Genomic DNA, 23,777 nt, shown 5'->3' with positions numbered 1-23,777 from the left:
AAGACAGCGCCAATATAAGGTAGAGCGCGTGACCTGTGAGTCAGTGTGCCTACACCCCCGAGAGTCGCTGTTCTGTCCTCACTGCCACGCGCTTTGTTCGCGGAACCGGTCATTACAGGTACCACAATTATAAGTACCAACAGAACACAATTTTTTAAATCTCTTCCTGACCCCTGTAAATTGATTAAATTCTCAGTGAATGAAGCATTTCTCACTCTCAGACAAGCGCTAGGTCACTATAAAACACCAATCACTTCTTGGGGCCAATATAAGACACCAATAATTTCTTGGGGCTCCCAATGCCGGGTTGCGTATTGGCGGTGAGCGCGACCACGGGCGGCGCTGCGAAGCGCGCCTCCGTGACGCCGGCTGAGGGATTCTCGCATTTGTCGTCTGATTCACTCGGGCTCGCTGTCCCTGCTGTTTCTTTGCGCTCAGTTGACGTCTGATGCTTGTGCGCACCATATTTTAGGGCGAAGCTCCTCTTGCTCGGGCCCTGTCCCGGCCGTACATGGCACATTGTACACGGCTCATTGATGATGATTGTGGCAGAATCCCCCTAGGGATTGGCCAATCAAAGATTGGCCGAAGATGTCATAACGTTCAACGCGTTCGTTGCTACCGAACAAAGAGGAGAGGAAGAAGAGGTTGTCGTTCGTCGCCTGCGAGCTCAAGACTCTTGCTCGGGCCCTCCCGTCCCTCGTTGCTGCCATACACGGCGGAATGATGATAATTGTGGCAGAATCCCCCTATGGATTGGCCAACCAAAGATCAGCCGAAGAGGTCAAAACGTTCGACGCGTTCGTTGCTACCCGACAAGGAGGAGAGGAAGAAGAAGAGGTTGTCGTTCATCGCCTGCGAGCTGAAGACACATACCGGGGGTGCGCGACGCAAGACGCTCTGCAGAAGGCGACGGCCAAGGTGGCTAAAATGTCACACACCGAATTCGCCAACTTACCCATGGAGATTCTCATCGTCCCAAACAAGCCATACATAATCACCACAAACATCGACGTCGTCGACGGGCTTGCCAACGGAGCGTTGGAAAGCTTAACGTGTCGAGTCTTTATATGATGTGTGGGCGAATGTTTCAAGGTTTTACCTATAAGCATTTTAGCTTCGCCCCTCTCCTCATCATTCACTTCGTGGAGATTGCGGGATTTTTTTTCGTGTGCGTAACTTTTTATCATAATAATAGACTTAAAATCACATACACTAGCTCAAGGCGTCAGTTAAAATATAGTTTTGGATACCACTAGGGAAGAAACAATGCCGACGTTGCCCCATTCCTTGCGAAGCCGGTCCTGTGCGGAGCACGAAGCTTGTGTATGAATCAACCTTACGAACAAAGGGAACAGCCAGCTGCTAGTAACCGACAACAGCGAAAATGCAAGACCAAAACAAATTCCAGGCCTTCGGGGCTGTCGGCTTTGGCAGAAGGCATTACGATTCCCGGTAATCACATGTAAGGTAAAACAGTTTTTGCAACATTGCCAAACGTTCGAAAGTATTGTATCACATTACTTTACTTTATCATGGCATGAAACGTATGCATACAATCACTATACTACAAAAACTGTAGGTTGAGATCAAATAATCCACTGTGGGTATAGGCGCATGCTGGTTTTATACTAGGTTTCTAACCAGTATGGAGGTTTATTGAGCAAAACGAGTCACGTTTACGGTAAAGATACAGTAACACTATATTTGTTTAGACCTGGAGAGATATTTCGGTAGATTTCCCAAAGCCATATCTTCGCAATATTCAGATATGCGTTATAGGAAAACAGCACTCTAGAGGAGAGGAGGATGAGAAAAGTATTGTTTAACAGTAAAATTGAGCTGATTAGTTGGACGGGTCTTCAGTCCAGGACAAGAGAGCTAGAGTAATTTTCCTTAATTCATAGAAGCGAGTAGACCAGGATTTGTTCTTCACGCCTGGAAGGGTTGGAAAACAATAAAAAGGAGCTTGTACTAATTCACCGGTTTCGATTCTTGTTGTACCGGAAACTAGCACGTATACTATTTATTGCGTTCGTTAGCGAGTATATCAAGCCTTCAACACCGTAATAATGTCTTAATTGTTGAGGGTTGATAGTCAGTCCGTTATGATAACGATGGTAACAATAGAAATTCGGAGCACAAAAGACGCCTTCGATTACCCTGGACAACGTTGTCTGGGGCGCGATCGCGGTGGCGTAGCACAGACATTCTCATTGTATTTTCATGTGAATAAACAAAGCACACTGCGGATATGCACCTTCTTGCATGCAGCCGTAACGAAAGCCAATTTGTGAAGAAGGGAATGTGTGCCATAGAGCCCGAAGAAAATATCCACACGATCTTTGTGAGCCTCTCAAACATCCCCAAACCTACTAATGCGTTTGTGGCGGTGGAGAAAAATTAATGCGTTGGGCACAGAAAAAAAAAACATTCACCTGATACAAGTCAACAACAACCAAAGAAATAAAAAACAGCCGCTTTATTTCCTACTCTGCGGTGCGCATGTAGGGGCCCGCTGCTCGGTACTTGGTAGGACTGTTGAGTCTTCATAAGAGCATCTCAAAAGTACTGCTGGCAAGCCTACGCATTTTGAATACTTATTGAGGAGCTCGGAGTGCTGAACCGCGGGAATAAGCTAGAAAGGAAGAGTTACAGGCGATCGTCTGGCCGATGCTCTGAAGAAAGTTGTTGTCTCGCTCCTCGTGTTTTGCAAATTTGTGGGGGATACAGCTTGAAATTATTCAGATGTGTCAGAAGCTGGCAAAAATTAATGAATTACTAGAAATACGCTATTTCATGCGCTAAAGCATCAAGGCGGGCGATTTCTAGGTCAGGCACTGCTGCCCCTCACAAGCGGAGTGTTGGAGACGACAGCGGCGCGAGTCCCTAAGCCGACGTCAGAGCCAGGGGGCGCCACTCAAATATCTCACCGCCAATAGGCGTTTCTAGTCAGCACAGCCAAGCGACGTATGGCGCCATTTAGGGGCATGTTTGAAGCTATGTCCGCGTGCATGTGGCCCTCAATTTAATCTCTCAGAACCGTTTGGTGTCGTAGTGTAGTAGTGCCGCTCCTGCGAAGCAAACATCCTAACCCTGGTTCAAATCCCGTTACTGCTTTTTTTGTCACTTTCAAGGGTTTGTCATATGTGAATATTAAGATTTGTTATGGCGAATATAATCTATTTATATCATCTTTATGCATTCTAAATGGGATTTTGGGTATTTTCGTTGCCTTTTGGTCAGTTTTAGCTACTGCTTCTTCTACGTTTTTGCGGATTTTGCCCTTTTAGGTCGGTTTCGGCTATTTCTGTTGAATATTTTTCTTCACCGTGGTTTTCAACCATTGCAGGTTCGTTTTGGCTGTTATTTATTTTAGTTCGGGTGGTTTTGCATGCTTTAGGTACGTTTATGCTCTGATATAACCCCCATAATCAAGCTCAGGTGACGGCTGGCTGTACTGACTAGGAAACGCATATACGCCGAACACTGGGTGAACCATGAAGACGACCGGCGAAAACAAACCCGCTTGTCCCTTGATTCAGCCGACCGGCCTTCCTCTGACTATGTTATTCTGGCAAATAGAATGGAAGAGTCCTATTCCAGCCTAAGAGGACTCAAAATGGCCTTGTGATCACTATGGTGCATGCAATTGGCTCCGCCACAGCCGCATTCCCAGCAAACACCAAATCAATAGATGTTCTCGCGGCTGTGGTGCGAACCCTTTTTAAAGCAAAGCTTTCTACCTCTACCCCCCAAGGGTTCTTTCGCGACCGTTGGTGTCACCAGAAAACTCCAGCGAACAAATAAAAGAATTTACTGGCACCGCCGGGAATCGAACCTGGAACTAATAGACTAACAAAGCGAGAGCCCGTTGTCCTACCAACTTAGCTACGAGCCCACGCGAAGACGGGAAAGACAGTTGGTGTACTCACCAAGCACATCTACGGGTTTACCCCCTGAGTTCTCGCCGAATGCCACGTGAAAGCGTCACGCGACCACTCACGCCCACCTAGCGGCCCTGTGCGCACCTTGCTCATATGATAAGAGTTACAAAAATTAAAGCAAGCTCACACCAGTGCATAGCATTTCACTTCTAGTACGCCAATGTGCTAAAGCCTGTGGCCTCCAGTGTTCACGTAAAAAAAATCACAGCTCCTTGTCCGCCCTCATGCCAAATCAAGGAATACATTAAAATACTCCTTGATGGCCAGGCCATCACTCCAAGCACCAGCGTCAACATCCTGGCCCTACATCTTGAGGCTAACACCAAGAGTGACGTCTCCCTGCAGCGCCTCAAAAACAGCATTTATCAAACCATACACATGATAAGGCGAGGAGTTGCCACCAAGAAGCGAGGCCTAAAAGAATCCGGTACCTTTCGATTAATTGAAGCTTTTGTCCTCTCGAGAGTCAATTACGTCAACCCCCTTCTTCTCAACAAGGAAGACATAGTGATGCTTTATATAATGAGTAGAAAGGCGGTCGAGCAGGCCATTGGTCTTCTCATGAGTGCGTCCACACTGAGGGTGCTTAGCACGGGGCTCCACAACACGGTGGAAGAGCTGATAGAAGGCCATCTTTCTAACCAGAAGGTCCGACTCAGAACTGCGGTGGGTAACCGCATGCTTCACCAGATTGGCTGGGCAGCCCAGAATGTCACTCCGCTTGACGTACTCCCAGACTCTTGGCGACTAAAACTAAAGATGTTCCCTTTGCTTAGAAATCTGAACCCCTCACATGACGAGAGTCACCGAAAAGCACGGGCTCAAGCGCTAAACACCACACTCGGTAGGGATCATGCAGTTATCTACACCAGACGCCTCCAAACATCGAGGGCAGCAATACGCCATCATCATGGCTACCTCCAGAACCAACCTCCTTGCCTCTACCTAACTTAGCGCTGACGGCAGCAGAAGACGCAGCCATCACCCTGGCTCTCACTCAACCAGGGGTTCGGAGGGTAGTAACCGATTCCCAGCCAGCCTACTGGAATTAACAGTTGGGTTGGGTGTCCTCACCTGCCCTGCGCGTGCTAAAAAAACCACTCCCCAAACGGTTCCATTCAGCTCATCTGGACTCCCCCTCACGCTTCAATGGAGGGCAACAAATACGCCCACCCAACAAGCCTGTGCTTTCACCTCCCGTGCTATGGAGCTGCACGAGGACAGTCACCCGCTTGTCACGTTCAGGGAGATAACCCAGCATTATCGCCTTCTGAGACAGACCGTATCTTTGCCTTACCCTGACGTTTCCAGAGAACAACAAACTACCCCTACGGCTCATACAATCCGGGCTCCTTCCCACAGCCTACGTGTCTTCACTTAATGCATCCGAATCGCTACGACGCTGAATGTAAATTTTGCTCAGAAGTAGGAACACTCCACCCCGTAATCGGGATGTGCGACTTTAGCCCTGAGCACGCTCCTCTCTTTCCGTCAACTACCCAACATGAGCAATGGGAGATGCTGCTGTCCAGGCCCTCTCAACCTACCCAGCTTCAGCGGGTGGACAGAACACAGGCCGCGCGGTCTGCATATAGGCCCCACAGAAGAAGGAATCACTCCCAAGGGCTGCACTTTGGGCCGTTCAGAAATCTGAACGGAAGTATTTCTGCCTCCTTCTGCTCCTTCTCCGCCACAAATCTCGTCGCCTCTGTCCGCGGCGCAGAGACGGAGAAGTCAGATCGTCTAAAACCGGGTTGGAACTTTAATTTTATAAAAAACGTTTCCACGCTTGTGCTACACCAATACAACTCAACCAAACACCGTTCATGCATCATGCACTGATTTAACCTTACCAAGAATATCTCTTAGAAGTAATAAATGGTGTGGTTAAGTGCAATTCACTTTTTTCTGGTTTTTACTATTTCTAGAGCGGTGTTAGTGAATTTAGGTGACGTCGCCTGGGAAATCGTTATGGGTGCCGTTTACAGCTTTGCTTTCCAACCACATTCACGGCGTGGATTGGCGCGATTTTTTTTTATTCATTTTTTTTACTTACTCTCCTTTAGTTCGATTTTTATTCGTTTTTTTTATTCGTATTTCAAACGCGTACTGCAGTGCTTTCAGCACCGCGACCAAGCGACCATGAGATCGGCGGCTGGCTGTGCGCGTGGTCGTCGTGGGACTTTCGAACATTTCGTCTTTGAGATGTTCACGTGGTCTTCTCCAGGTGGGTGAATGGGGCCCGTCGCGTGTGCGCCAGTGGCGTTGATTTTTGGCTTGTTCTTCTTTTTCTTGTTGACGCACGTGCTCGATGGTGTTAGGTTTGTTCTCTTCGCTTCCACCTCGTTTCTGGACGCGCAATTCAGTGAAAAACCTAGAGCAACGAGAAACAAACGATTTCGCTGCAATATTGTTCGAAAAAACAAAAAAAAAACGCCAATTTAAAGAGGAGAAATAACGTATTTCCGCTTTCTTGGACGCACTGCTGCCGTACCGGTTTTAAATCGCGACCAGGAGTCGCATGCATACTTCGAGCTCGATGTCACTAGCCAATCACGTGACCCGACGCCGGCGCGTTCTGACCGAAGAAAGCGAAGGAAGCGGTCGGTGGCCCAGTATGCCACCGTAATCCATTGTAATCGGTCCTGATTTTTCTTCTTTTCGCTACGTCCAAAGACTTGAACTGTTCAGCTTGCGTATTCCCAAAATGTCCAGCAGAAGGCAAGTGGGGAATTTGTGCGCTTTCTTGGTTTTTTAGAAGGCGACCCGAGCTCAGCGTTACGGCTGCATGGCGGCGATTCGGAGCGAGTAGTCAAGGTGTTCGTTGTGCTTTGTGTTCAAGCGCTGCCAGGTTATGTTTCTGAGACAACCTTTTATTACAGTTATATTTTCTGCCCTTGCCGACAGTATTATACAACGCCAGAATTGATCGTAATTGCGCTTTTTTTTTTTTGGGGGGGGGGGGGGGGTGGTTGTGATAAATGCCAGCGTTTCACCTTATCTCTTTCCCGGGGAAGTCACCAGACGTGGCGGTTCGGCAAGGTCGCGTTAAAATTCAGGGTCGCATGTTTACAATCATCAGGCCTGGGTGCTTGTGGACGGGAGCATTTCGGCAACGTTCACTTTGTACTTGAAGCACTTGACCGTGCGGCAGATATTCGCAAACCTCGATGGCTGAAGAGATTTAGTGATGTTCCCATAGTCTTGAATTAAGCCATACTGGCTACTCGATTTATTAAGTGCATGCTAAGAAAAAAATTCCTCGTATGTGGATAAAAGCACCTCGCGATTGTTATTGCGATGTTAATTGCAATCGAGTGTTTAAACTTCATTTGCGGGGTCACCGTGGTTACATTTCAAATGCATTGGTTTTCTTAATACCATGGGGGCTCTCTTGCGGGCTGAAAGTTTTCTGCTGTTTTAAAGCGGCCGCGTTTATCATTTTAATTTTTGTGTGCTGCTTGAAACGGCTTCGTGCCACCCTTGTTGCCACCACTAAAGGTTAATTAGTGGGCGGTGTGCTCGTTCCAGCTTCTAGTATGGTTGTCGTAGTATGGTTGTCCCGAACAGCCTTATGTTTGAATCATCTGCAAATTCTCGCATGCAGGGTGGGGAGATGGCGAAGGGGTCACCCACTCGCCAAAAAGGCTCAGTTTAAGAGAGCGGTTAACGAACGAGGACATAATGAAATGACTACTGCAGGCAGGTATTTTTGCTACAATCTATGCGCTAGCTTACGAGGCGGTGATGTCTGCTCTCACCATAACCATAGAGAATTTACGAACACCCCTAGGAGAAAAGAGATGAATAAAACTAATAACGTTTCACAGAGTAGCCAACTCATGATCCTAAACGTTTTAAATGCCTTCCGCAGCCTTAGAAGACGCCTGTCCTGCAGAGACGTCTTCCAGCTCGTATACGTATTGGCCCTACCTAATTCTAGGCCTTGCTGCAGATATTTAGAGACAATCATAATCGCATGCTGCAGTTTGCTCCTATTTAATCGAAAATGTGCATAAATATATTTAGAAGGCAAGTATTCCTTAAAATACCCCTTGTGGTCGTGCTTGCTGTCGATCACTGAACACGGGAGATTCCGCCATGGCTGCCCGGATTTTCCCTTTCGTACAGGTTGTCCGTGCACTAAGGGGTGAGCTGCGATGCGTGCTCCCGGTCAGACTTCCGGGGAAAGCGCTACAAGTGCCTCATATGCTACGACTACGACCTGTGCGAGACTTGGTACGAAGAGGGGGCTACCAGTAAGGCTCACGGTGTCGAGCATGCCGTCCAGTGCATCCTGACTCCTTCGGACCGGGAGCTCTACTACGCCGGGAAGCCGGCCGACCAGCCGCAGTCCTTCACTTGTCCCATGTGCGCCACCATGGGCTTCACGCTGGCTGGTCTCCGGGAGCACGTGTCCTCCGAGCACACGGAGACCGCGACGCCCGTGGTGTGTCCGGTGTGCGCGGCGACGCCCGGCGGAGAGCCGAATCGCATGACGGGAGACTTGGCCTTGCACCTTAGCACTGACCACGCAAGGAACCGACACCTCCAGGATGAAGAGCCGTTTTCGCGACGCTTGCTGAGAGTCTCCCAGTTTCGCTTCGGCGCAGTTGGAAACCTCGTGCCAGATCGGCAACCGCAAAGGCAGGCTGCGTTACGGGTCACCATCCCGCCATCGTCGCCGCGTGATTTGGATTCTCCTAGCACTTTCTCTGACATACAGTCCCAGGCATTGGCGGGAGCCCGGTGCACTTCGACGGAACCCCGGGTAACATGGGCAGTACCCGAGAATCAGCAGATACGAATGAGACTGGAAGCTACTCGGCAGGAATTACAGGCGGTGTATCAGGAGCATATTCGACCTCGGCTCCGTGACCTCCCTCTGCCCGTGACTTCGGTGTACTCTCTCCCGCCGGCGCGCATTCCAGAGCCGGTCGACGCGCCTCCGAAAACTACGTTAGTCGAACCACCGCCCCCCGATGACCCTCGGTTTCTGCTCAACGGGATGATCGAGGCCAGTGCGTCCGATTCTCGGAAGCAGGCGCTTGAAGTGGAACGGGCTGACCGCACCTTGTTCGTCCAGGAGCTGCTGCTCAGTGCACTGGCGCTGCAGACTCCAGTTGGCCCTGCTGGTCCGTGGGAAGAGTCGAAGTCTCAGGGTGTGACCACAAGCCCTGATGCAACTGCTACCGTAGCTTCTGAGCCGAATGCTGTCACAACCTCGAAGAGACCTGCAACCACAGGCGCGGAATCGGCTGCCAACGCTATCCGTGAGCAAGTTCATGCCACAAGGCAGGACAAGCCGGCTGTGACCACCTGCCTGGAGCCTAATGTGACCACAAGCTATCAGTCGGCGGTGATCGCAAGCCAGGATAATCCTCCACCCACAAGTTCGGAGCCCGCTGCCGGAGACCTGGCGCCGACTACGACTACTACAAGCACGGAGCCAACTACACCTACTACTCCCGGGCCAAGTACTTCAGCCAGATCGGGGCTGACTGACCACAAGCCCGAGGTCAACAGCGACCACCTCCCCAGTTTGAAATGACCAAACGCGGACTACACACCCGACCCGGCTTGCTAGGCCGTATGGTGACTTCCTGGTGACCATGCTGATTCCTTAAGCAGACTTTAACATTTTCTTCACCACTGCTTCACCTGCGGTGAAAAATTGCAATAAAGTGCTTACACTGTGGAAGCCTTGGAGGGCTTGTACGGTTGACCGCCCTCAGTCGTGTATTTGACCAAACCTTTCTCAGTTATCGCGCTACCTGCTAGTGTCAATGTCGTCTGTGACTTCCCTGTCGCCTCGTTCATTTCTAATTCCCGTGGTGTGTGAAGAAAGGTTTAGTAGAAGGAACAATAAAAAAACGGCGTTGTTTGGGCTCGAACATTTCTGTAAAGCAGAGGAATTGCAACGAAGCGCTTTCTTACAACTGTTTTTTTCTTCTTCAAAATAGACTTATGCAAGCCTGATGATGACCTTAGGATACACGTGAAGTAAACTGCTCGCGTTATAAGCCTGTTTTTGAGTATAAATAAAATAAAAAGTTTAGTTTCCAGAAATCGTTTGTTACGCCATTCCTCATTTTTGTTGTGTTCACGATAGCGATATTTTTCAAAGATAGACGTTGTACAACATGAACGCCTGTCTACACTATTCTACTAAGGCGAAGCATTACATGTTCTAAGGCGAAGCATTACATGTAATCTGGTGCAACTTTCCTGGTCGCCCCTTCTCCGACCCTTGTTTGTGTCGCTTCCCCGTCCCCGTGGACGCCATGCTTTGTGTCACAAAACCAAGCGGGTAACCCGCCCAGAAGGCAGCAGCAGCAGCCCTCGTAAAACCGAGAGAAGAGTCAGTCAGCTTCGATGTAATAATAAATGGCGCATTTTACGTAGCCCTTGTAGCGAAAGAAGGCCATCGTCTGGCTTCCGATATGGTGATGGTGTCGACTAGCGAGGCACTGAGTGCCTCCGATCCTCCTCTTCCTCTCGTCCTACTGTCACCCCCTGCCTGCGCGTCCTAGTTTGTTAACCCTTTAACTGCCACGACCGAGGTAACTCGTGAAACCACCCGCACGCACCCCTGCTACTCCCGAGTACACTCGTGCTGCTTTTTAAACTCGCTCCCTGCCACTCCCGAGACTACTCGTGCGAAAAAAAAATTGCATTCATGTCCCGTGGAGAGGCCACCTGAACACATAGAACTTGTAAATTAAATTTTAGACAACAGATGGAGCTCACGCTTTTACACACGCGAACCAACTTCCACTGAATCAACATGAAAAAAAAATACCCTGCAGGGCGAGAGGCGCAGTAAGCAAAAACCCGGCAGTGAAAGGGTTAACGTACTCCCGCCGCCGCCAACTTCGTTATGGGCTAGCTGGCAGCTGCACGGGCAGTCACGAGCAACATGCGCTTGCTGGGTTGCTGGACCAAAGTGACTTAGAGCTAAAGTACAATGTTTTTTGTATGGATTCTATTTTTAGTTATAAACTTTGGTGATGCTACAAACAAGCAGTAGTAAATAACGGCTCACTAATTAATCTAGCTGGTCTACAGAAGCTCTCTTCGATATGTTCTACTCGCAATCCTGAAACCTAGAAAGTAAAAAAATGCTGAACAAATTATGGAGAACAAATGTTGCGATACAAATTGCCGTCTTTACTAAGTAATTTTAAAGAAATTTCTATCAGTCCTTTAAACCACATACGCAGCATCTTTATACGTAACTCATGATGTTGTTATAAGGATATTTTCCCCTTTCTCATAACTGTATTTATAAGTTCCTATTTTTCCAAACCCTGTTTAGTATGTATTTTGAGTACTGTTTATAGTCACTGCTTATATTGTATATACGTTGCGTTTTTTTTGTTGACTTTTGTTAATATTGGCCAATGCCGCTTGCCGCCTGTCGCACCGGGGGGCTGGGGATAGGCAAGCAGTTTTACGGCTTTTTTTCCCGGCTCCCTTCGCGCGAATGTGTTGTTTTTTCGCGCAAGAATAGAATCAAATCAAAATAAAAACAATGAAGACTGCGAATGTTTATATGGTCACCCGGGAAAAGAGACGTTGGTCAAGGTTTTCGGCCAGAAGGCAGCCGCCGGAATCGAATGAGAACATCTGATGCGGACGGTCAACTTTGCAGAGCTCATGCGGCGAGCGTCGTGGCATTGTCCATGTCTGATACTGCCTCTGTGAAGTAATCGGTGTATTCCAGCAGCACATCCGGTTTGTGACTTCCGTCTCGTCGGACCTATGAACAGTGTAGAAGGGCACGTCCAGTATCGAATTGTGCTTGCTAAAGAAGGGGTCGTATCGACCGAAATATTTGTTCAGCTCCGCAACGAGGACGAAGCTCGCATCAAGCGGCGAAGCTCGCTCACGGAGCGCCGGAGAAGCAGGCTCTTAGCCATCGCCTGAAGCGGGACCGCATTCTGCACGGACCACATTTTCGTAGCCGGATCCAATAAAACTGTCTTCGAAACGCATAAGGTCTGCTGAGGTGGTTTCACTACGAGACTCCCATGGGCAGCAAAAGGGTCGCAGTCGCAACAGAGTAGCTCGGATGCCTCCAAAAAAGACTGCCTCCAAAAAAATTAGACTCACGTCCCCTCGCGGGAACCCTGGTGTGATGCGACGTTGAGGGGGGTTAGAGCGCAAACGGAGAGCAACCGTCGACCGAAAGGCCGCCGGAGAGCGGCACACCGGTTATATGCGCAGCGTGCCCGAAGGAGAGCAGACCACGAAGAGAGAGTGCCGCGGCTATGACGCAACACAACCCAACACAATCAACTTTAACCCAATCCAATCCAAATCCAATCCATACCAAGTCAAGCCAAGCCAAGCCAAGCCAAGCCAATCCAATCGAATCCAATCCAACTCCCCTGGCGAGAGAGTGTTCGCTATCGGAGAGGAGAGGGGGAGTGTGGCTGCGGACAACAACGGACGCACGCGGACAACAACGGACGCACGCAGGAAGGATAGGGCCGCCGACAAGAGATGCTCTGAGCGTCGCATCTAAAAGAGAGTCTCCTTGTCGACGCTAAGGTCGCGGCAGGGCCGATCAGACGTCTTCGGAGCAGAACTCAACTCAGTGATGCTAGGGTTGCTGAAGAGCCGTTGTGACGTCTTCGAAGTGGGACTCGCGTCTACCACACCAGTGTCCCGCTGGGGCCACGGAGACGTCTCCAAAGCAGAAGTCTCGTCGGCGAGGCTAGAGTCATGGCAGAGGCGCGGAGCCGTCTCCGAAACGTTAGTCGTGGCAGTGACGCCGAGGTGCCGGGAGGGTTCCTGAGACTGCTCCAGAACGGTCACGGCAGCCATGGTAGCAGCAAGTTTGCGCAAAGGCCAGAGCCTCTCTCCCTGGCTGAGCCCGTTGGGGTCTTGCTTGGCGTCCTGAAAGGCCGCAGGGCCTCCGTCGTCGTTGTCCTGTTCTACTACCCGCGCACCAGTCATTGCCCGGACGGGCGGTACGTCACCAGGGATCATTGTCCGCCAGGCCTCCTCAGAAAACGTCCACCGGGCCTCCTCAGCAAAACGAGCAGATAGTCGAAGTTGTGATGCCGGTAGTAAATAGGGCCGCCTAAGGTTGAGGGACGGGGCTTGCGGATGAGGCTTGGCTTACTGAGAAGCGTACGCGCGTTCTGAAGCGCAGATACGTTCGTCATAATCGATCGCTTCCAAAATGTCAGCATCAAATTCTTCATCCTTGAGGTTCTCCTGAACTTGAGCGTCGAGTTTGTGCAGGCTCATCTGGTCATAAAAGATGAGGTCGAGAAGATTCTGTCAGTCTATGGCCGTCGCTGCCCGACTCCGCAGCAAGGCGTCAAGCACAGTCATGGTCCTGGAGATGGTCGCTCGCAGGACATCTCGGTGAATGCGAACAGCGTCCATGGCACCCGTCGGCGAAGCAAGGCTCTGGGGTTTTTGAATACATAGGGGACGGAAACAGCTTGAGCAAGAGCCGAAAAGGCGGCGACCGAGGGTAAGGCTTCCAGGATAAAGCAGTGCGGAGGTATCCAAGCCTCGCGTGCGTCGGAGCCGCTGGGCCGTCAAACATGGGTCCGTTCGTGCCTCGTTTCCCGGGCTTCACGGCACCAGAAAATGTGTAGCGAAAGAAGACCAGCGCCTGATTTCTGATATTTATTTATTTATTTATTTATTTATTTATTTATTTATTTATTTATTTATTTATTTATTTATTTATTTATTTATTTATTTATTTATTTATTTATTTATTTATTTATTTATTTATTTATTTATTACAATAATCTCCGGGCCTCGAAGGGAGTTACGGAGAGGAGTGGGTAAAGTTTATACAAAGTTTATAATGGCCGTCTTGAACGATGATGGGTCAGGGTTGCTGGCGATGGAGGCGGGAAGGTGGTTCCACTCGGTGGCTGTCCTTGGTTAGAATGAATTGAAGTGCACGTTTGTAGGCGAGCTCGGCACGCTAACTTTAAATCTGTGATCAATACGCTCGGAAATATAAGCAGGTGGTGAGAGAAGGTCGTGTTTATTATCAGGATTGGTGAAGTAGATTTTGTGGAAGAGGCAGATGCGAGATACTTTCCTTCTGATAGATAATTCAGGAAGCCCAAGGTTAGATTTAATAATGGATACGCTGGCGGTGCGGGAGTAGTTGGAAACAATAAAACGAGCTGAGCGGTTCTGGGTCAATTCAATTAGGGAAGAAAGAGATACCTGGTGAGGGTCCCAAATCGCTGAAGCATACTCGAGCTTACTTCTAATAAGTGTCTTATAAAGAAGCAGTTTTAAAGAGACTGGAGCTAGCGAAAAATTACGACGGATGATGCCAAGCATGCGGTTAGCGTTGTTAGTGATGTAATCAGTACGCTTGTGCCATGAGAGATCGATACTTATGTGAACACCAAGGTATTTGTAGGAGAGAACGGTGTCTCATTGTGTTGAGTTGAGAAAGTATCCAGGCAGGTTATGGCGATTAGTAGTGTTAGAGACCCTCATATATTTGCACTTGTTTGGGTTAAGGTTCATGAGCCAGTTGTTGCACCACGAGGATACGTTATTGAGGTCAGATCGTAGTGAAGAAGAGTCTACGGGGTTGGTTATTTTACGACAGATTACAAAGTCATCCGCGAAAAGTCGAATTGACGAGGAAACGTGGGCAGCAAGATCATTAATATAAATAAGGAAAGGCGAGGGGCCCAAGACAGAGCCTTGGGGAACCCAGGATGTTACATGGAGCACGCGTGAATTGGAGCTATTGGCGGTGACATACTGCGTTCGATTTGTTAGAAAAGCTTCTATCCATTTAAGTAGGCTGTAGTCAATGTTAAGCTTGCTCAGTTTATAAAGAAGAAGGTGGTGTGACACAGAATCAAATGCCTTCCGGAAGTCGAGAAAGATGCAGTGAAAAGTAGTAACTGTGCTTCGCAAGAGTAGTGCTTTCGGAACCCACGTTGGAATTTAGTGAAGAAGTTGTTTATTTCAAGGAAAATGGTGATAATGAGAATACAATATGTGTTCTAGAATTTTTCACGATATACAAATTAGTGAAATGGGTCTGTAGTTCAAGGGGTCAGAAGTGTTACCTTGTTTGGGCACTGGCACCACCTTTCCCGCCTTCCAATCACTGGGGAGGGTAGAGGATTGCAAGGACTGTGTGAAGATGCAAGACAAGATTATAGAAGAGTACGTTGCAGTGCCCTTTAAAAATTGAGCGGGAATTCCATCAGTTCCAGGGGATCAATTCTTGATATTATTAATGAGCGATTCAATTCCTACCCAGTCAATAACAATGAAATCCATTGACGGCAAAGACACATTGTAAGTGCAGGGCAAAACGGTACAATGATTATTACCAAATGAGACAGTAAATGCATCCTGTAAAGCTTCGCAACACTGGTTAGAAGGAATAGCCGCGCCTTGTTCATCGGAAAGGTTGATTAGTTTTTGTTTAGTGCCATTAAAAATATTCCAGAATTTACGCGGGTTATTTCGAAGCAAAGAAGGCAAGGTGGTTACGAAAAACTTTGATTTGCTCTCCTTACTTGCCCGTTTGTACTCAAAGACAGCGATATTGTAAGCGGACCATGTGTCTGCCTTATCTGTCCACACAGCGCGCCGGAACAGGCGCTTTTTTTTGTGGCGGAGCCTGTTAAGGTTAGACGTAAACCACGGATACTTGTAATTAGAACGTACACGGTAAACGCAAACTAGTCGGAAATGGAGTTTTAATCAAGTAATGTGCCCTGAAAAGTACTTATAGCAAAAAATGTACTCCCTAGGCATGGTCTAAACAAGTGGACGAACCTCCATGGTAGTACCGTTGCCCATCCGTGTAGCAAAAGGGAGGATTTAGAACGACATAACACCATTTGTGAGATGGCGTTCAGTCCCTTGTAAACAACCACGTCCACAATAAACTCCCCATCTGGGGTAATCATCTCAAGCGGGCGGTCGCCATGTTAGTCTTGTGTTGTTTCCGTGTGTCAGCACTTCAACCGTGGACTAATGCTAATTAGAACGAGGAAGCAGGACGTGACAGTTGCATGCAGCTACAAAACCGATACCGTACGTATACCCGTATAGATGCTTCAGCCAGCGCAATCACAAACAGACAGCGCGGCCGTGTTGTTTCAATCTGTTTATTTTGGCGGTAGGTGTTGTCAAACTCTGCCGCTAACAAAGAGACAGTTCTCGCCGTTGCAAACAATTGCACTGTTCATCTGCTTCGCTTGCTTGCGCATATATAGACAATTTAAATTCTCGTGCCAGCGCGACAACGCACCCGACTGCAGCGACTCAACTTGCCCTGGCGGCACGACTTGCTGCCCGGATGTAAACAACCTCCGCACCTCCGTGCTATCAATGCAGCGCGGCCGGTGACTTGGTGCGGCCGGAGCTTCAAGCGCCTCGTCTTGGGCCATCATTTTTTTCTTATTTGAGAAGGACTAGTTGTGCCATTTGGTGGAAAGATATTTATGTGCCCCTGTCACACGACGAACGGCCGCTAACAACATTTGGATACGGCGACAGCTGTGGACAGCTCGCTGGTAAGTGCTCTTTCATCAGTCGATGCGTTTGTCAAACGTTTGGATAGGGTTAACTGCGAAGTACCCGTGCCGCACACAGCACGTACACGCACGGGCAAAGAAAAAAGCGCACACTCGTTGTATTGTACTTGTTTGTGGCTTTTGGGGTAGGCATTCGCATTCTTTTGTAGGCCGGTTTGTAACAGGGCATTCGAGATGAAATCGTTTGTCGCGCGCGGCGTCGTTTCAAAGCAACGTGACGGTTACTCAGGTAGCCGAATCGCCTCCGACAGCGGTGCATCGTCGGGCCCAGTCGGTGAATATTGTGGGACTCTGTCTCTCATATGCATCGAACTGCTCGTGTTCTTTTTAGTTAACTGCTCTACTTTGTAATATCTATTTGTTAACGCTCCTGATGGCTTGCCTGTCCAAATATAAGTCTTTGTGTTGTTTTCGTTCAAGGCTCTGACTCATTCTTAGCGCTCTGGTCGGCGAAAGCCGCAGATCAGACGGCCACCCCCTTCGAAAACTGTGCCCTGTAGATTCGGTGGGGTTGTTTGCTCGCTTGAGTCGACTCTTCACATCTAGCAGCGTACCCTATTAATGAAACGGTGACATGCGTATAAGATGCTATGAGCCTATCGAACGATTAAATGCATATAGTGTGGACCACGACGGCGACGTGGTTCGAAACCGAAATGTTTTTATTCCCTTTCGGATGATAATGAGGGGTCTGTATACAATCGGGGCCCGTCAGTCGCCAGCTAAGGCCACGTAATTAAAAACACAAATTCATGCCCTTATGGAAGAGAACAGAGTTTGCCGTAGTATGACACAAGTCTGCCGGGCATAAAAAAGGATATCATTTTTTTACAAGAACAATGCACACACTCTTCTTTTGTTGGTAATAAATTTGTCATAATCAATAGTAAGACCATACACAAAAATTACTCGATTCATCTGACACCCGATTTTGACACGGGGCTTGCAGCTCCAAAAAGTGCACTGTGGTTTGGCGTGACGGAAACTTCTACAATCACGGTAAATTAACTAAGGCAGGTGTGTGTGGCAGGCAGCGTAGGTAAGTTTGCGAGAATAGCGTTTCCATTTCAGCTGTTTTGTTTTTTTGTTGCCATGCAATCACAAGTAATTTGGTGCCATGAACGAGGTTTACGTTAGCTAACAAGGCTGTAGTAAAGGTTGCGGCTACAAATGACCTTATGCACCAATCACGCTTGTCAGCTCGGTGACACAGAATATTAAGGTGTCAGAATACGGATGACTGAGTCGCCTAGTTTATTACTACTGTAAAAAAAGAAAGTGTTTTCTGACCCAGTGAAGGACTTTCCTGTATGACTAGCTGTGTTATGACAAATGACCATACTTGATGAGACAAGCCGTAACAAATTAGCTTTGGATGTAATACCAGGAGGGAAATAGGTGGAGGTATCTGCAAGTATAACTGAAACAGTGGGTGCCTGTCCGGCATGAATTCATTATTTGCTGACACCATTTTCTTCTGCAGATCCTGATACATGAACGAGTTGAATGACTTCATAGATCTTAAGGCAGGATAGGCTGTGCTGTACAAGGCAAGGCTGCATTCGGAAACCAAGTTGGCCCCTGCAGCAGAAGTGAGTATTGCCACGGCTTGCAACAGCCGTCCAGCTCGCAAAAGCTCCACTTTTTCTATGAAAGTGAGCCACCATGGTAGGGAAGAGGCAGTGTAAGGGTTTGCATCTTTAACTGTGTGCCCACTCACTTGAATAGATGCAAGCTGGCATCTTAAAGCAAGAAACAGCAGTTAACAAAACCATGCAATACCAAAGTGTTTTTCAGTCAAAAACAAAAACTAATCTATCAACCTACAGAGACTTGCATTTTATCTTTACTGTCATTTAAAGTTGTGCTCGAGTATATTGTGCGGAAGTAATATCTTTTTTATTGCTGCAAAAGCCACGACGGTTAATGTACTGGCACTTGGTTTTATGAAGCCTTTGCATTCCTAATTTAGGTACTGGAATTCGCAGGGAACCTGGCCTTACAATTTTATTACTGTACCGAATTATTAAGTTCATTTAACCATAGTGTCTGTCTTGAATTTTACGTGTGGGGCTTTTTTTTTTTTCTTTTTTGCTTTTTCAGGCAGATGTTCCTCTGACTCCCTGCCTGCATTCCGTGAACGGGGAAGTTAACCTCACATCGATGGCCAGAGTGTCTTGACTGCATCATCTTTACTGGGAGGACTGTGTAGTCTGTTTGCATCGTTCTGGATTTTCAACATTCAATATCCCAAGAAGGCACACAGAGCTCTAACGTTTGTGGAACATGGCTTTTTGGACCTTGCCTGCGCCAAACCACGTGTGAACGATTTAGAACTAATTAACTTTTATCGCATCAATATCGCTCACTAATATTTTTTTTCAATCCTGTAATCATTGGATAGTAGTCAAAAAGAATTCCGTATTATATTTCTGACTTTTTCTTTTTTCTTTTTTTTACAGAAAAGGGGATATTTGATGGGCCGTTTTGTATGCTCATAATACAGCTATCTTTCAGTGAAGCAATATTATTAACAAACTAATTTAACTTGAAACAATTATCTAAATAATATTGGCAACTGGTGCGAAATGAATCAACTAAAAATTATCCAAAAAACACGAATTTCATGGCTTTTTGTTCTCACTCTAAAGAAGCTGTCGCGATACCACCCATTCTGTTCTATATCATTGCAATTGACCCGTCAGACTCGGTCACTTTTCTTGGCGCATTTGTGTCTTTATCAAAACGCACTGGTATTTTTGCAGCATATTTTTCGTTCTTTATATTACTCATTTATCCATAGCCATCTCACTGCAGTCTGTCTCCTGCATAATTTATCTCTTGTGCCTTTACCACCTACAAAATGCTTGTTACCTTTCAATATAAAATCGTTGCACAGCTCTCGCTTATTTCACGACAAGTTGAAAAATTGTTTTGTTGTTGTAAACCACTGCAACCATTTTTTCTTCACTTTGTGCACTTAGTACTGATGTGTACTGATAAGTTCTGATAAATACTGACGGGTTCTCGATCCTCTAGTATTATATAATGATTTCATTTACCATGCGGTTGTGTTTGTGCCTATCTGTTTTTCAAGTATTTCCAGTTCTTGTATTATTATTGTTTCTACAATTTGTTCAACTAGCAGACAGCTCTCGCTCATTTCACCACCTACTGAATTTTTTTTTGTTGTTGTAAACCACTGCAGCCATTTTTTTCACTGTGTACTGAGCGCTGATGCGTACTGATAAGTTCTGATGAGTACTGACGCGTTCTCGATCCTCTAGTATTCTATAATGATTTCACTTACCATGCGGTTGTGTTTGTGCCTATCTTTGTTTTTCGCGTATTTACAGTTCTTGTAGTAATATTGTTTCTACGTTTTGTTCAACTAGCATCGTATTGCTGTCTTCAATTCCTAACTGGCGTGTTATTTAGCAATGTACCATTTGTGATTTCTAATATGAGGTCGCCATAAGTATTTATTTCGGAACCTCCTTGTGTACACCATGTACCATGTAAACTTTTCTGCGATAGTTCGTTTGAAATAAACCTGAAATCGAGAAAAACCGTGTGAAATCAGTACTCCCGCAGGGAACTAGAAATTCTCCCTTGTGGCCTTGAAAACCTCCTTTCGGAAAGCCTACAAAACTCCCCAAACTTTCGTCAAACTCCATTCAAAAGAAGTAAATGCTTCCCTTGAACCTCCTAAAAACGCCCCTAAACTAACATAAGTACTTCCAAAGGGAGCCATAATAGGCTCCTATTCAACCGCCGAAAAATTCCATAAACATCACTTAAAAACGCCCTTCAGGAAGTAAAGAATACTCCATTTTGACCTCCTTAAATTCTCCCGAACATTTCTAAACACTCCCTAAATACCTCCTTTCTATAACCTAAAAACTCCCTGTTTTGAGGAGGTAAACAAAACCTCCCTGTTCCATGTAGTAAAAAAACTCCTACAAGGAGGACCACTAGAGGACCGGCGAAAAAGAACCTCTATGGAGTATATGGGAGGAAAAAAAGTTTAGAGTGTACGGTACGGGCGGGTACGTATTTGTCGATCAGTGATAAAGCTTTGGTTTTGTATGCATTCCAGTTATCTTCTACTGTGCGATTTTCGAAACTGCTGATGAAAGAATCTGTAAACGCTTCAAGTTCTACGTTGATGGCAGCAAAATCGCCCCCTTCATAATCTTTTATTATCTTTGTAGTTTGTTCTTTACGAGGAAATTTGGTACTGTAAGTAAATTGCAGTATACAATGGTCACTTAGACCACTTAGGTAAGTTACAGGTGAAATGGTGTCGGGAGTAGTGGTGAGGATTAGGTCAAGCACATTAGAGGAAGTAGGCGTAACGCGTGTAGGTTTTATTACCAGTTGGGTTAGGTTGAAATCCTCACAAAGGCTAATGAACCTTGTGCCTTCAGATGAACGGGCCACAGGTCGGTCACTAACTCCCTTCCAGGAAATATCCGCAAAGTTAAAATCACCCAGGACGAAGATAGATATCGAACGATTAAGCTGTGTAAGAGTGGGCACGGCGGCAGCGTGGCTGCAACGATGTTCAACCGGAACATCTTTTTCTTGGCGCAGATCTACAGCATCGCATTCACCGGGCACGCTCACCCATGGAACCACGTGGACCACCCTGATACGCCGTACCCGACTTTGCTTCAAGAAGAAAACGAGCAATCGTCACACTTCTGCCACATCACGGATCCACCCGGGGGGACGCTCGTCGTCCTTACCGAGTACAGCGCCAGTGGCCGAGTGACGTCATCGCAACAACAGCTCATAAATTCCCCACCGCCTCCCGGACTCTTCAGTGGGCACGGCGGCAGCGTGGCTGCAACAATGTTCAACCGGAACATCTTTTTCTTGGCGCAGGTTAGTCGCTTGCCTGAGGCCAAACCTTTTCGAAGTGACGATGTTTGTCTTTTGCTGCTGCCCTGCCCCGCTGGTGTGAAACGAGCGTTGTCTTCTTTAGGTTTCCGCGCATTTGTTAATCTTCTTTTGAGATGCGGTGACGTCGAGCAGAACCCAGGGCCGGACTCTGTGAGCTCGGACAATGAAGGCCAGCTTCATTGTACTCTCACTGACCGTGAACTGATTCTTCACGTACTTAATAGCCAAAAAGAAATAATGAAACAGATGAACACTTTTGGTGATGCGCAGAAAGCCTTAACTGACTCTTTCGCGCAGTTCAACGATAGGCTGGATTCATTAGAAGTTTCCGTCGCTCGCCTTGCCGGTTTCGGTGATAAAATTCAGTCACTCGAATCAACTGTCACGAAGGTTCAAAACGACGTTACCTTCGTGTTAGATAAAATTGACGATCTCGAAAATCGCAGCCGGCGAAATAACATCATTATTCACGGCTTAAAAGAAGAACAGAATGAATCCCTGGAATCCTTGCACGAGAACGTGGTTAACACATTTTTTAAGGAAACCTTAAAAATTAGTGTTTCAGGAGTCGAAAGGTGCCACCGGTTAGGAGTTAAAAAACAGAACAAAATTCGCCCCGTAATTTTGAAGCTTGTCGATTTTCGCGAAAAACTCTTAATATTTAAGAACTGCCCTAAACTAAAGAACACAGACATGTACATTACAGAAGACTTCTCCCAGAATGTTCGTGAAGTCAGAAAAAAACTTTGGGAAAGCACAAGTGAAAACCGCAAGCGGAAAGAGGACGTAAAGCTGGTTTTTGATAAGGTGTCTGTGAATGGAACTATGTATGTCTGGGACAAAGAAAAAAATGATAAGGTGCCTCTTCGAAAACGATCAGCCATATGACAACCTTCCGCATCCCCTTATATAAAGTTACTAAATGTTAACTGCCGTAGTATTGTAAACAAGACACTTGATCTAGAACATCTGATATCGATACATGATCCGGACATTGTTGCACTGACAGAGACCTGGCTTCACCAGGGAATCCATGATAGCGAATTTGTTCCCCCAGATTATCGTGTTTATCGCAAAGATCGTGATTCAAGGGGAGGCGGTGTGGCGTTACTCTTTAAAAATAACATACAAATTGCTAGAATGGCCGACCCCGTTGGTGTTGAGGCCTTATTTTGTAAAATGTGTCGCGACGGAAAGTGCCTGGTCATTGGTGTTGTTTACAGACCCCCTAGTACCAGAATTGATGCTTTGCAGAATTTAAAGGAATACATTGGTCTTCAGATAGCGAAAGACACGAAACTTGTGCTTTGTGGTGACTTCAACCTACCTGGTATTGAATGGCCCACCTTCTCTTCTGGTACTCATGATACTTTTAACAACGAGGAGTTAATTGATATTGCATTTCGTTTTGATTTGGTTCAACTAGTTCATGAGTATACACGTATTCACGGAGAAAGCAAATCAATACTGGATCTTGTTTTTGTTCGGTCCAATATTGACGGTGACCATGAGTGTGAGGTACTGGATGGTCTCTCAGATCATAAGTGCGTCTTAGCTCAATTTCGTTTCTCTCTCCCAAAGACAAAGTTGAAAACGACTCGTGTACCAATTTTTTCCGCTGCTAACGATGTTTGTATACTAGACAGATTGGAGTCTGTGTATGATCGCTTTTTGAGTACTTCTTCGGACATTATGTGCGACGCTAACTCTCTCTGGGTGAAATTTAAGAACACAGTACACGCATGCATTGACCTGTATGTTCCCTTCCGGTATCGACCAGCAAATCCCTCTAATCCATGGATCACCCGAGACATCATTCATTTAAAAAGGAAAGTCAATCGCCTGAACAAACGGTACAAAATAAATCGTAATACGAAGCTAAAGGAAGAAATTTCCCAGCTCTCTCGTAAACTCAAAGACCTAATGCAAACAGAGCGGCGTACATTCTACACAGTGCGCTTGAGTAGCATGATTAAAGAATCGCCCTCCAAATTTTGGCGAAGTATAACCCCTAAACACTCGGAAACTAGCACTTTCGTAATAGATAACATATGTACCTCCGATTCTACAGAAATCTCGAATTCATTTAACGAAAATTTCAAGTCCGTATTTACAGTTGACGATGGAACTACCCCGCCTTTCGATAAATATAGAATGCTGCCATCTCTTGAGGATGTCATAATTACCGAACCCGGTATACTTAATCTACTCCTCAACTTAGATGAAAAAAAATCTCCTGGACCTGACGATATACCCAATGCTTTTCTAAAAAGATACGCGGAGTGGTGCGCCAAATTCCTTGTTATTATTTTTAATTTGTCTCTTTCAACTGGAGTCCTGCCGGAAGATTGGAAAG

The 23,777-nt window shown here is 46.7% G+C and overlaps 1 protein-coding gene and 1 pseudogene across 1 annotated transcript; both read left to right on the top strand.

Annotated features, from left to right (window-relative positions):
• Positions 1-6,654: 6,654 nt before the first annotated feature.
• LOC144145762 (E3 ubiquitin-protein ligase KCMF1-like) lies at positions 6,655-9,498 on the top strand (annotated as a pseudogene).
• An 11,564-nt stretch (positions 9,499-21,062) lies between these two features.
• Positions 21,063-22,669, top strand: LOC144165304 (uncharacterized). Its single transcript, XM_077695425.1, has one exon. It carries the CDS (start codon positions 21,077-21,079, stop codon positions 22,307-22,309), a length of 1,233 nt encoding a protein of 410 aa, XP_077551551.1. The 5' UTR covers positions 21,063-21,076; the 3' UTR covers positions 22,310-22,669.
• Positions 22,670-23,777: the final 1,108 nt, after the last annotated feature.

The sequence above is a fragment of the Haemaphysalis longicornis genome, unplaced genomic scaffold (genome assembly GCF_048455015.1).
Source record: "Haemaphysalis longicornis isolate Haplotype H1 unplaced genomic scaffold, Haemaphysalis longicornis Haplotype H1 scaffold_1, whole genome shotgun sequence".
NCBI lineage: Eukaryota > Metazoa > Arthropoda > Arachnida > Ixodida > Ixodidae > Haemaphysalis > Haemaphysalis longicornis.
The sequence above is the reverse complement of the archived record's forward strand: the minus strand, read 5'-3'. Positions and strand labels throughout refer to the sequence as shown.